A 15,449-nucleotide genomic window follows, 5' to 3' on the forward strand; every position below is an offset into this window, starting at 1 on the left:
ATGAAGAGAGATGACTCGCCAACATGGCTTGCTCGCCACCCAAGATCACTAACTTCTCATTCTTTACAAACTTCAGCTTCTGATGGAGAGTCGATGTCACTACCCCAGCCTCATGAATCCACAGAAGTCCTAAGAGACAATTATAGGCGGGATGAATATCCATCAATTTAAAAGTGATCTGAAATAAGCACGGGCCTATCTTTATTGGGAGATCAACCTCCCCAATTACAATCTTCTTTGAGCCATCGAACGCCTTCACAATAACCCATTGAATCACATTGGAGCACCTTGATAAGCAAGCTTAGACAACATGGTCTTAGGCAAAACATTCATTGACAATTCATAGAGATATGAATACCCGAATTGTGGTTCCTCCCCTTCTCGGGAAACTCTTCATCACTGAAGATCAGATTGTTACATGCGATAATATTGGCTACAATGCCATCAAATTGATCAATTATTACGTCGTGGTCCATATAGGCTTGTTCTAGGACCTTCTGCAAAGTCTCTCGATGAGCTTCTGAACTCATCAGTAATGATAATACGAATATCTTGGATGGAGTGTACAACAACTGGTCCACCACATTGAAATCTCTCTTCTTAAACAATTTCAGCACTTCATCTTGATCAGAATTCAGATTCACACTGATGGATTGGCCGATTTTCATAACAGGAGTTTTATCTTGAGTTGATTTCTCTATCACCACATCTTCAGTCCTCTTAGGAGCTGCATCAGCAAATACCTGACCATTTCGGGTTACCTCACTTACATCGACAATGTTTACAACAGACCAGAAAGCAGGAATAAGCACCTATTTATCGTCCTCCACCATGGTAGCATTATACTTGTAAGGCACAGGTTTATCAGATTTGTAGGGCGTATGACCCTCCAAACAAATAACCAATGGAGACACAAAATACTTCTGACCATTTTACGCAATCACAACTGGTTCTAGGATGTTAAAATGGGGAACAATGATATTCACCTCATGGTCATCTTCATTTCTGTCCGTTGTAATTTGAATAAGATTTTGATCCAGCATTTCTTGTTAGTCTCTTTTCACTACAACACATCCTCGGGGATTTATGGAACAAATATGGCAAGAAGCATGGTCATGCTCATAATAGCTCAACTCACACAAAGTTACGTGTGTTGCATCTCGAAAATTATGATCCCTCACGATGGTCGCGGAAAAAATGGTTCGAACAGAGTCGCCACCGAACTTTATTTATTCCGATGAAGGAATAGGAAAATATCTATAAAACCTTTAAAAATAGAATGATGGTCGTCGCAACCATATTCGGGTTCGGGAGTCGATTATGCAAGGGGAATGTATTAGCACCTCTCACGTCTATTGTACTCAACAGGAACCTTTTAGTTAAACTTGTGATTTGAATGTTAGTTAACAGTATTTATTTTCTTCAGGTGAATATAAGATTTAGAAAAGAAATCAAATGAGAACCTCAAAAGTGGAAAAAGGGAGGTTTTTTATTAGTGTGCTCGCCAAGATCTCAGAATCTCGTGCCTACGTATCCTTATAGTGCAATAAGCAAATCAAAGCATTCGTAGTTCGGGGAACTACAGTTTGTTGGTGTCTTTTAATGAATAACGATTTAGATCGCATTCTAAAGGCTAAACATTGGCTTGTCTACTCTCAGCGGAGGCTTAACCACTAGTTTGTTATAGGTGTTAGAAAGGATTGAACAATGTTCTTTCTGAAAAGAGTTAAGTTGTTGGTCGCACGGGGGCGAGAAATTAAGTTTAGTGTACTTGGTATTTTTTAGAAGAACGACGAAAAATTGAGCAATATGGTGCATACTAATCATTCAATTACTCGAGGAATAATAAGGAGAACTCCTCCTACTCCTTTTCCATTCGAATTATTATTGAAAGTTGTTTGAGGAAATCGAATATGCGTGGTAGTGAGACGAGCGCCTCCCACTTTCTTATTCGAGGAATAATGAGGTATGCGCCCACCTATTCCTTTATCCAAGTTTATTTAGAGTGTTTAATCAAAAGAATAAAAAATTGAGCAATATGACAAGCGTTAATCATTGAATCATTCGAGGGATAGTGAGGAGAGCGCCTCTCATTCCCTTTTTCATCTGAAGTTTAATTAACAAAAAGATTTAATCACTTCAAGTAAGCAGAAAAGAAACTCGATGTTAATCGAGCTTTTATCGCATTAGTGAAAATGGTTTATGAAATGGTTTGAACTCATATGAGGTGTTTATTAAAGAAAAAATATTAGTGGGATTTTTGAAAAATGTACTTGATGTTGATCAAATACCTTTTGTCTTAGTATTTTTGAAAGGTTAATTTTAATTATCATTTTATCCTTTTGGATTAGTAATTATGCATCAACTAAAAATACAATACAATAAACTAAAAAATAAAGCAATAAAAAAAAGTAAAAGAAATAATAAAAGGGAGGGGGCATACTATCAATGCAAGAGGTACAAGAACTAAAAAAACTAAAGGAAATAAAAGAAAGAACAAAAATAAAGAAATAATAAGAAAATAAAAAATAAAAAATATATATATAAGACAAAAATAGGCTGAAAATTGAGGATGTAGCTAGGAAAATGCTCTAGGCCCAAAGAAGGGAGTCTCACAAGCATTCATTGAGCAATTAGGAGGTGTGAGAGAGACTTCATCTTCTCCAATCTGATATTTGGTCTCTATTCCCGTAACAACAAAAATGGAAGAAAATGGATTCCAACGAAAACGTAAAAACACCATAACTTTCTCAATGTTTCACGAAATTAAGCAAATAAATAACGAAAATTTATCTACTTGATCTCACGAATACAATGATATATTAAAAATTAGCAAATAAACAACAAAAAAATTCGAAACTCAACAAAAATGCAGCAACATATATTTGCTTGATTTAACCATTGTATCCATCCTCGTGACAAATGAACTATGGATTCAAGCTCATGGTGATGTTGGGAAGTTATTGAATATATTATTTATGTAAAAGAAACATCAATTTTCATTTAACCCTTTCTGCTCATAGAGGTTCAAAAATACTTTAAACTCTTGATTTTAAAATCAATTGAGTTTCCATACAAAATGGTGATTATTAAGGACAAAATAAATAAAGCAAGAGTAAAAATGCAATAGAATCAAATAAAGAATAAGCATAAGAGTTATTTAAACAACAACAAATCATTTTTGTTTATGGAGGTTCAAGAACACATTTCAACTCTTAATTTGAAATCAATTGAGTTTCCATACAAAATGGTGATTATTAAGGTACTAAATAAATAAAGCAAGAGTAAAAATGCAATAGAATTAAATAAAGAACAAGCATAAGAGTTATCTAAATAAGAACAACAAACTTTTGCTTATGGAGGTTCAAGAATACTTTTCAACTCTTTGTTTAAAATCAATTGAGCTTCCATGCAAAATGATGATGACTAAGGTACTAAATAAATAAAGCAAGAGTGAAAATGAAATAAAATTAAATAAAGAAGAAGCATAAGAGTCTATCTATTCAATAAAAATAAATAAATGACTTGAAAGAAAATGAAGAGAAAAATGAAGTGAGTTTTTGCTTAGTTTTTGTGAATGATTGGTGGTGTCATTTGTGAATGGAATGAGGTTTATTTATAGGCTACAGAAAGGATAGTTTAGTAATTATGCAAAAAGTGTGATTGCCTTCTAGAAAATTATGTAATTAAATAGTGATTAATGATGAAATATATGTATGAAATAATAATAAAATATATATACATGGAATAATGATGTAATAAATAAGAGATATTTTGGATCTTCTAGAAATATTGATTTTTATTTTATGATGCATGAAAGTGATTAATAAAATTCAAATGGATATTTTGATGATAAATCAAATGATCATAAATTTAGTTTTTTCAAAATGCATAATAAAAAAATGCAATTTTAGTCAATTTCTTCAACATGTAAAAAATTGATTCTATGTTGACTTTTTTACTATAATGCTTATATGCATGATTATGGTGACTATATTTGATGATAAAAATGCATATGGATAAAAATATAAAACATGACAAATGGACATGTATCAGATAAATTTGAAATACCCGGACAAAATTGGGGTATGACAGTTGCCCCTATATAATTACCTTGAACCATAAGGTATGAATGACAACGGTCTTTGTACATTCGTGGTAGAAGATAATTAAATATGAAAAGACCCAAATTTTATCCTTCGAGGTGCAAGAAAGAAATGCGGAAAGAAAATGTAGTGAGAAATATAATGAGAAAGGTTATCGTGAGGTAAATGAAACAATCAAGACTCTTTGAGCATTGTCAGAATAATATCTTGGATGAGATAATCGAGATATTCCAACAATGGAATGATATCTCAATTGTATCTAGATTTTTTGAACATTAAGATAACAATATCTTGAACTGAACACATGAGATTCCTCGAGGATCAACGAAGCAGTTTCTTCTATGATTTAATCGAGATATTCCAAACAAGGGGAATGATACCTCAATTATATCTAAGACTCTTCGATGGTACTAGAGCAATATCTCTTAAAACAAATGAGATTCTTCAGGTAAACAAATCAGTATCTCAAATAGATAAATGAGACTATTCAGATAAATGAAGCAGTATCTCAAACATATAAATGAGATTCTTCGAATCAATAAAGCAACATCTTATATGATATAATCAACATATTCTAACAAGGGAATGATACCTTTATCATATTTAAGATTCTTAGAAGATACTCGAGTAGTATCTCTAATAACAAATGAGTTTCTTCATATAAACGAAGCAGTATCTCAAATAGATAAATGAGATTCTTTAGATGAATGAAGCAGTACCTCAAACAGATAAATGAGATTCTCTGAATCAATAAAGCAACATATTATATGATATAATCATGATATTCTAACAAGGGAATGATACCTCAATCATATCTAAGACTCTTCGAAGATACTAGAGCAGTGTCTCTAAGAACAAATGAGATTCTTCAGATAAACGAAGTAGTATCTCAAATAGATAAATGGGAATCTTCAGATAAATGAAGCAGTATCTCAAACAGATAAATGAGATTCTCCAAATCAGTGAAGAAACATATTATATGATATAATCAAGATATTCCACCAAGGGAATGATACCTCAATCGTATCTAAGACTCTTCGAAGATACTAGAGCAGTATCTCTAGGAACAAATGAGATTCTTCAGATATACGAATCAATATCTCAAACAGATAAATGAGTTTCTTCAAACAATATCTCAAACAGATAAATGAGATTCTCTAAATCAATGAAGCATCATCTTATATGATATAATCAAGATATTCCAATAAGGGAATGATACCTCAATCGTATCTAAGACTCTTCGAAGATACTAGAGCAGTATCTCTAAGAATAAATGAGATTCTTCAGATAAACGAAGCAGTATCTCAAACAGATAAATGAGATTCTTCAGATAAATGAAACAATATCTCAAACAGATAAATGAGATTCTTCAGATAAATAAAGCAGCATCTCAGGCGATAAATGAGATTCTTTGAATCAATGAAGCAGTATCTCGAATAACAAATGAGATTCATCGATTTAACGAAGCAGTATCTCAAACGTATGTCTGTTGGAGGAAATAGTTCAGAAAATATTTCCTTTAGAGGAGATTTATTGGCAAGGCTCCGCAGGGGAAAATCTTATCGGAGACTTTTTAGGGTAACCTCTGCTTGGGGAGTAATAAAGCAGAGACGCTGAGGAATATCATCATCAACCATAAAGTTGAAGAATAACTTGATGAGAAATAATTCCACGGGCACATGCAGGGTAATAACTCTATCAACTTAAATAAGGAGTGTCCGAGATACATATGAATGACCATGGATCCTGATATTATGGTATGATGCTCCATTTTGGGTGGAGATACCATGCATGGAATGATGCATGAGATGTATGCAGGGATGCAATTATTGAGGATGTTTTAGATGTGCATGTAGTAATGTGAATAATGTTTTGTTCATTTTTTATGAAGCTTCCCATTTTAGTGGGAAGTTTATGCATGGGTTGTATGTAATGCATGTAGGAATGCAATAAGGTAATTGAATTTTTATAGGGTTTTATTTTTGATTGCCAATGAGTTTGGACTTTGAAAGTGAATTGCCACATGAGAACTGGTGAAAAATATTAAACTGCCAGAAGAGAACTAGACTTGAAGGATAGGTTACTAGGTGGGAACTGGTAAAAATAATTAAAATGTCAGAAGGGAATTGGGTTTGTTTTTGTTTATCAGACGAGAACTGACTTTTAAAGTAGGCTAACAGACGAGAACTAGTTAAGAAAAATAGACTACCAGACTAAAAATGGTATCAAAATGGGTGACCTACCATACGAGCACTCGTATTTGGTAAATGATTTTCCATACGTGAAATGGATCTTGAAATGAAATGTCAGACGAGAGCTGGACTTTGAGATGGCTTGTCAAACGAGAACTGGACTTGAAAATGGTTCACCATACGGGAACTGGACTTTGGAAATGATTTTCTAGACGGGAACTGGGCTTTGAAATAAATTGTAAGACTAGAACCAGACTTTGAAATTATTTTCCAGACGGGAACTGGTTTAAAAGATATTTTCCATATATGAACTGGACTTTGAAATGATTTTCCAGATAGGAACTAGACTTTAGAAATCATTTTCCAGACGGGAACCGGACTTTGACTTGCCAAGCGATGTTGAGCTTTGATGTCAGATCTTGTTTTATAAAGTTTTTTGATATCAGATTCATGTTATGGGGTTATGTTCGATGAATGATATGATATGCATGGATTTATGCTTGAGCAAAGTGACATGACTAATGAATGAGTTTAATGTATGCAATGATTGGAAGGTTTCCAAAAATGCTCTTGTGCGGTAATGGAAAAGAAGGTTCTTTGCAGCAAGGCTTCTACTGGAAGGTAAAGGTTATTGGATTGGGTGATATCATGATTCCCCGACACTTGTCCCGAAATAGGTAGTTGAGACACGACAAAAATTGCTTGAGCAGCTTGAAGATATGGAGAGGACTTACTCCTCTGTGGCTCATCTTGCCCTAGTTGGTTGGGCTTTGCAGAAGTTTTCCTTGAAAGGAGGCTTTGTGAAGTAATCATACCAGGATGATGGTTTGAGATGACTTTCCCCAGAATGAAAGGATATGTCCCTAATTAACCGACTCTTGGAGTGGTTGTATTTGACATGCTTTTGAGGTAGCCTGCACCGGTATGAGCGTTGAAGCGACTTACCTCACACTGACTGAATATTGAAGGGATTTTCCCTAGGTCAACAGAACCTTTAGGTGATCTGCCCCTAGTTGATAAAGTCTTGACTTGGTCTACTATTGATCAACTCTTCCTTTAAATGACTTTCCCCCTGATCAACAGATGTTTGGAGACTTGCTTTAGACTGCTCAATTATTGGAATAAACTTCCTATGATCAACTTGATGTTTTGGGTGGCATGCCCTTGATTCATGGGTTATGAAATAGTCTTGATTCTAGTAAATGATCAAGTTTCTCTGATTGCTCTTTATTGAAATATCCATGATGTCAAATGCTGAATTGTAATTAAAATTGTTCATTCATAACTAGTAATTTTAATGCGATGCTCATGCAAGTTTTGAAAATAATCATTTATTGGAATGATGTGATAGTGTGTGAGAAATGGACCATGAGTCCAAACGTAATGTTGTTTTAGAAATTTAAAGTGTGAAAGATACAACGAGAATAATGACATCGATGTAGAAGATTAGCAAATCTTTAGGAGTCAGTTTATGCAACCTTGTTGTAGTATGCTATCAGAAATAACCTTGCTTCAATTAGGTCTTTTAAGGGTTGTAACGTGGCCTGGTTCATAGTTTTTGAACAAAAGGATATAAGGCTCAAAGTTTATTTTAACCCACCCCTTCTTCGTGATGATATTCAGTCCTACACTTAGTTAATTCAACATACACATTCGTCTTTTAAGAGAGTTTTGAAGGTGTAAAGATAAAGATGGTGATTAAAGGTCTCTTGAAATGGCAGCCACCTTATTTTGTTTTTTTGATGTCGATGACCCTTTGATTTTTGTATAGTGGTCACTAAATCTTGTTTTTCTTTTGATGAGGGTTTTTGTGACCTCTTTTTATTTTTGTCTTGATCCCTAACTTTTGCTTGGATCGCTTTTTGAAGCTTTTAGTACCCCGAGATTGCCCTAATTTTTGCCTAAGTCGTATTTTGGGTGTTCGAATTAGTGGGCTCTTTCTTTGATTTTGTTGAAGGGTTGTGACTGCCAAGTTATTGGTTATTGAAGAACAATCTTCATAACCTTTGGATTTTGCATGGTTCATTCGATAATTTAGGATGTGTGCGAAGAATATCAAGTGGTTGATCCATAGACTGGATGTTTCATCTTGTAATTCGAATGCGTTGTCATATCAATTGCACACTACTTTGCCCCGAGTTTAATGTAAGGGTTTGTGTATCCGAAAGGAACACCTACTTCTAGGCTTGAAGTGTTAACCAGGGATTAACTCCTTATTTCTTCAGTGTTTAGGGATTTGAAACAATGCATGTACATCATAAGCAAGATTTATCTGAAAGCCTACATTCATCAATTATGGGTATTTTATTTTCGTCATCCTCCCTCCAATTTTTCTAAAACAACAGTTTGATAAAGAAAGTGAGGTGGAGAACATGGATGTATTTTTTTATATAAGAGAAGAAAAATGAGTGAATACGACATAATTGATTCAAAATATGCATCATTACTTCGTTAATATTACCATTTAAAAACAACAATGTTTAAAAATAAGTAGCATTTAATCAATATTGGAATTACAAATGCAATGAATTACAAATGTCTTTAATGAACAACAGTTTAGATTGCATTCTAAAGGCTGAGAATTGGCTTGTTTACTCTCGGAGGAGGCTTAAGCACTAGTTTGTTATGCGCGTTAAAAAGGATTAAATAGTGTTCTTTCTGAAAAGAGTTAAGTTGTTGGCCGCACGGGGGCAAGAAATAAAGTTTAGTGTACTTGGTATTTTTTAGAAGAACGAAAAAAAATTGAGCAATATGGTGCACACCAATCATTCAATTATTCAAGGAATAATAAGGCCAATGCCTCCTACTCTTTTTTCGTTCGAATTATTATTGAAAGTTGTTTGTGGAAACCGAATATGTGCGATAATGAGGAGAGAGCCTCCCACTTGCTCATTCGAGGAATAATGAGGTGTGCGCCACCTACTCCCTTATCCAAGTTTATTTAGAGTATTTTAATCAGAAGATAAAAAATCGAGCAATATGGCAAGCGCCAATCGTTCAATCATTCGAGGGCTAGTGAGGAGAACGCCTCTCATTCCCTTTTTCATCCGAAGTTTAATTAACAAAAAGATTTATCATTTCAAGTAAGCGGAAAAGAAACTCGATGTTGATTGAGGTTTTATCGCATTAGTGAAAATAGTTTATGAATTGGTTTGAAATGATACGAGGTTCTTATTAAAAAAGATGTTGATTGAGGTTTTATCGCATTTTATCTTTTTGGATTAACAATTATGCATCAACTAAAAATACAATAAAATAAACTAAAAAATAAAGCAATAAAAAAGATAAAAGAAATAATTAAAGAGAGGGGGAACACTATCAACGCAAGAGATAAAAGAACTAAAAAAACTAAAGGAAATAAAAGAAAGAACAAAAATAAATAAATAAAGCAATAATAAGAAAATAAAAAATAAAAAAATATATATAAAAGACAAAAATAGGCTTAAAATTGGGAATGTAGGTAAGAAAATGCTCTAGGCGCAAAGAAGGGAGTCTAACAGGACGCATTGAGAAATTAAGAAGTGTGAGGGAGACTTCATTTTCTCCAACCTCATATTTGGTCACTATTCCCGTAGCAACAAAATTAGAAGAAAATGGGTTCCAACGAAAATGTACAAACACCATAATTTTCTCATTTTTCACGAAATTAAGCAAATAAATAACGAAAGTTTATCTACTCGATCTCAAGAACACAATTGTATATTCAAAATTGCAAATAAACAACAAAAAAATTCAAAACTCAACAAAAATGCAGCAACATATATTTGCTTAATTTAACCATTGTATCCATCATCATGACAAACGAACTATGAATTTATACTTAAGGTGATGTTGAGAAGTTATTGTATATATTATTTATGTAAAACAAGCATCAATTTTCATTTGACCCTTTTTGTTCATGGAGGTTCAAGAACACTTTAAACTCTTGATTTTGAAATCAATTGAGTTTCCATACAATATGGTGATTAATAAGGTACTAAATAAATAAAACAAGAGTAGAAATGCAATAGAATTAAATAAAGAACAAACATAAGAGTTATTTAAACAACAACAAATCACTTTAGCTTATGGAGGTTCAAAAATATTTTTTAACTCTTGATTTTGAAATCAATTGAGTTTCCATATTAAATGGTGATTATTAAGGTACTAAATAAATAAAGTAAGAGTAAAAATGCATTCGAATTAAATAAAGAACATGCATAAGAGTTATTTAAACAAGAACAAATCACTTTTGCTTATGGAGGTTCAAGAACACTTTTCAACTCTTGATTTAAAATCAATTGAGCTTTCATGCAAAATGGTGATGATTAACGTAATAAATAAATAAAGCAAGAGTAAAAATGCAATAAAATTAAATAAAGAAGAAGTATAAGAGTCTATCTATTCAATAAAAAGAACGAAATGATTTGAAAGAAAATGAGGAGAAAAATGAAGAGAGTTTTGGCTTAGTTTTTGTGAATGATTGGTGGTGTTATTTGTGAATGGAATGAGGTTTATTTATAGGCTCTATAAAGGATAGTTTAGAAATTATGCAAAGAGTGTGAGTGACTGTATTTGATTTTTATTTTGGACCTTCTAGAAACATTGATTTTTATTTTATGATGCATGAAAATGATTAAGAAAATTCAAATGAATATTTTGATAATAAATCAAATTATCATGAATTTATTGTTTTGGAAATGCATAATGAAAAAAATGCAATTTTAGTCAATTTCTTCAACATGTAAAATGTTAACTTTATGTTGATTTTTTTACTATAATGCATATATGCATAATTATGGTGACTATATTTGATGATGAAAATGCATATGGCTAAAAAATATAAAATATGACAAATGGACATGTATTAGATATATTTGAAATACCCAGACAAAATTGGGGTATGACAGCGTGCATTTCGACCAAGGATCTTCATATCAGATTGACGTTAAATCACTAGGCGCATTTGCAACCATCCGGTCATCATAAAATGGACTGAGAGTCTTGAAGAACAACTTTGTCATCTCTTTTTCTTCCAACGGAGGACTAACCTATGCAACAATCTCACGCCATCTCTGCGCGTACTCCTTGAAAGTTTCTTTATCTTTTCCGGACATAACATGAAGTTGATCTATATCTGGTGCCATGTTTACATTATACTTGTACTGACGAACTAACGCCTCACCTAGGTCATTAAAGATTCAGATCTGAGTTCTATCGAGCCACATATACCATTTCAAAGCGGCACCGGTCAAGTTGTCTTGAAAGTAGTGGATCAATAATTGATGGTTGTCAGTCTGAGTCAATATCTTACGAGCGTACATCACCAGATGTATTAGAGGAAAAGAGTTGCCCTTATACTTTTCGAAATCTGAAACATTGAACTTATGTGGAATCTTCATATTAGGAACTAAACAAAGATCATGGGCATTCTTCCCAAACAGATCTTTCCCCCTCAAAGCCTGAATCTCTTTTTGCATAGTTTGAAACTGGGCTTGAAACTCTTCCATTCTTTCATAAACGCCAATAGTTGCACTATGTCAGCATGGAAAATAGATTCTTCGACATAAGGAACAACATGAACCACATGAGGTGGTATATACATAACAGGTTGAGTCATATGAACTTTAATAGCAAGTTGATACCCTTCAAGCATGAAGTTAGGGGGCACGCCCCAAAGGAAACCAGAAGGTGTGTGGTGTTGCGGAGCAGTGACTGGAGCCACAGAGATATGAATAGAGATAATTTCAAAAATCACGTTCCTCTGAAGCGGAGTCCAAGGAGGAGGAGGTGGTGGCTGATTATGAGCTGCCACCCGAGTTTCTGTCATAGCAGTAAGCCTTTCATAATTGTCCCTCAAAGTAGTCACCTCTTCACAGAGTTCACGATTCTCTTGCTCTAGGCGATCCATCTTCTTCAACTAGTTAGCTCGAGTATTGTACCGGTGAGACAACTTGTTTGGATCAAGACCAATAAGGAAATACGACCGATGCAACATGATGCATGATATGTAAATGAAAATGTGAATGTTATTATTATTATTTTCCAAGGAACTGTAAGACATAAATTTCAAACATCATAATGGGAATAACACATTTCGATGTATTAGAAAACTCATTTTATTAATAATGTAAAAGGATTACAATCAGAAATACAATTTCAATGATTAAAAATGGAAAGAAACTAGATCTATGGAATCATGTCCGATGACGACCCAAATCCAAGATGATACTTCTTGCGAAGCCTTTTGATCTCTCTTCCATAATTTCTTTTCATAGCATCCTTCTCTATCACGAGCTGGTCTATAAGGCATTTCCAAACGCTGGAAGTAGGAAGATCAGTAGGTGAAATGCTAGAGAAAAATAAATCTTCTTGGTCTCTTGATCTCTTCACAGCATGTTGCTCAAGCAATTTTATCAAGTTATCCTTTTCCTTTAGCTACCTCTGCAATTCTACTTTCTCAAGGTCTGAGGTGTGAAATTTTTCTTCCCAATCATACCTTTCTTGCTTGACCCTATCCAAAGCCTCTTGCAACTCTTTTATGCCTTTAATAGCGGGAGATTTGATCATTACTAAAGACATAGATCTTTCATAAGTGTATGGAATCTTGAATTCTTTGGCTCTCTTCTTCACCCAACTAGTGTAAGGCTCTAAGGCTATGCAGTTCTTTAATCCAAGCTTACCTTTTCCTTTCCTATGAATATTGTGCCAAACATGTATCATCCTAGCTTTGAATCCTTTAGTGTCTTTCCCTTGGAAAAATAAACCTTCTAACAAAGTGTTATTAGGTTTATCCTTCATAGCGAACCCAAGTTGACTTCTTGCCAAAGCCGGATTGTAGTTGGTTCCCCCTTGTGTACCAAGAAGAGGAACATTAGATAACTCCCCATAACTATCAATAATATCAACGTCATCGTAAAAATGAGAATACCAACGTATGTCATCATTGGTGAGAAACATAAGTATTTGAGACCACCTTAAACAACTCTTGTTTTCTTTGAAGATATGAGACCGCAACAAGTGCGAAATAAACCACTTGTAAAGTAAAGGCACACAATAGATAATAGTTCCACCTCCTTTAGAAGTCTTATGATGAATGGAGAAATAAGTGTCACCGAGTAAAGTTGGAACCAGATTCCTAATCAAGAAGATCCTCATAGCATTGACATCAACACAATTATCAATGTTGGGAAACAAGACCAAACCATATATGAGTAAGGAAAAAATAACTTCAAAGGCCACCATGCTACCAACGTTGACAAAAGAAAAGGCTTTCTCAGTTAGAAACTTTGAAGTCACCCCTCTCATACCTCCTTTGATAGTGAGATTAACATCTATGTCAGACTTGCTTAGGTGAATGGATTCAACAATAACTCGAGATTCAAGAATTACTTCTACCCCACTAAAAGGAACTCTATCAGAATCTGTCATACCCAAAATATGAGCATACTCCTTCTTGGTGGGCAACAACTGATAATCAGGGAAAGTGAAGCACCAGTAAACATGATCATAGAACAGAACCAAAGTACAAAGAAGGCCATCCTCAAAATCAGTAGATATAACAGATAGAAGTCTTTCAAAATGGTCTCTGAAACCCTTAGGATGATCCACAAAATATGCTAGCTTCCTTAATTCCATGAGATTGGGACATCTGAAACTATATTTCCGAGTATTTCTCCTTCCAATATCCATTATCAAAAATATCAGCGATGTTTGCAAAGAGAGTCTCTAAGTTCCTTGAAAAATGAGAAAATTTATTATGAATTCCATGAGTGCATGATTCAACAACCACAAACAAGATCACACAAAGCATGCAAACAAGGTCGAAAGGTTCGAAGTCACGAGCATGGAGCCAAAGGTAAGAACCAACACACAATGTATGTGCTAAGGGAATAATTACCTGTAGAACAAGGTTCTAAAAATTTCCCAAAGTAATAATTCCATCTTTTGGATATTACCACCTTAAACGACTATTCATTAACCAATAATATTCTCAAGAGAAACTCGTTGGAGTGTAGTATCACGTAACAACTAATTCAAGTCTACACCTGAATAACCATCACACTACATCCTAAAAGGCCAATATGGGGTAAGGGTTCTAAGGTCCTCAGCTTCTCGGGATCCCAAGTCGAAAAAAGTAATGCCAACTACGACTACTCGTGGGACATCAGTAATCCCAAAGGGGCTTCCACGTAGGCCAAACATGAGTATACCACCCTCATATCATAAGAGCTCTCAAGTCCGGGTATATGACTTATCTCACCATACAGAAACCACCAAGCACCAGACAGAAAAAACAATAACAGACAACAACAAGCAAAATATACACAGATAAACAAAGATGGACTAAACCCAATAAGGACTACTCCCTAGTAGAGTCACCACTTTTCTGTAGCGGTAAATTTTTTGAGATTAAGCTATTGATTAACTTACCTCATAAAGAAAGAGTCGTCGCCGCACTTTTATTGTTTCCAACGGAAAATAGGAAAAGTACAAACAAAACCTGAAGAAGTTTTAAAACAAAAAACTAATAAAAAGAGAGCAAGGGTTAGGGGGTTAGTTATTCAAAGGGAATGTGTTAGCACCCTAAACATCCATGGTACTCCATGGAAAACTCTTTGAAAGTGTGTAAATTTTGGTTTAAAAAGGGTGTTGTTAGCAAACGATTGGAGAGATGGGAAAAGAAATGTTTTTTTTAATGATTTTTGGGGTTTGCCAAGACCTTTTGAATTCTCATGCCTATCTACCAACAAAGTGCAATGGAGGATCAAAACCTCATAGTTTGTGGTAAAAATAACAAAGATGTTTGTTTTTATTCATTTAGGGGAAAACACATTTTGTCATTTTAAGGAGAATACTCAAGTAGCCACCCACAAGTATGAGAGCTTTGCATCACCATGAGAAGGGATCCAACTTGGATGGAGATCAACAAGTATGCCACTATCTCTCACAGATAGAAAAGAATTATCATCAATACTATGGGGATAGGAGAATTATATCTCAACTATGGAAATGACTCATGTCTAAACTTTGAGAATTTCTTTTAAAAGAAAAAGTGCAAAAAAGGCACAAAATATATTGAATGAGTTATACATTTTGTAAGTCTTTTGAAATTGGTCTAAATATGTTTAAGATGAATTAGAATTTATTAGGAAAAAGGGTTTGAAAATCA

At 34.0% G+C, this 15,449-nt stretch overlaps 1 protein-coding gene across 1 annotated transcript; it reads right to left on the bottom strand.

The window, feature by feature from the left end:
- Nucleotides 1-12,715: 12,715 nt before the first annotated feature.
- Nucleotides 12,716-13,708, bottom strand: LOC127080876 (uncharacterized). The gene has a single exon (XM_051021167.1). It carries the CDS (start codon nucleotides 13,706-13,708, stop codon nucleotides 12,716-12,718), a length of 993 nt encoding a protein of 330 aa, XP_050877124.1.
- Nucleotides 13,709-15,449: the final 1,741 nt, after the last annotated feature.

Source organism: Lathyrus oleraceus, chromosome 5, assembly GCF_024323335.1.
Source record: "Lathyrus oleraceus cultivar Zhongwan6 chromosome 5, CAAS_Psat_ZW6_1.0, whole genome shotgun sequence".
Taxonomy (NCBI): Eukaryota; Viridiplantae; Streptophyta; class Magnoliopsida; order Fabales; family Fabaceae; genus Lathyrus; species Lathyrus oleraceus.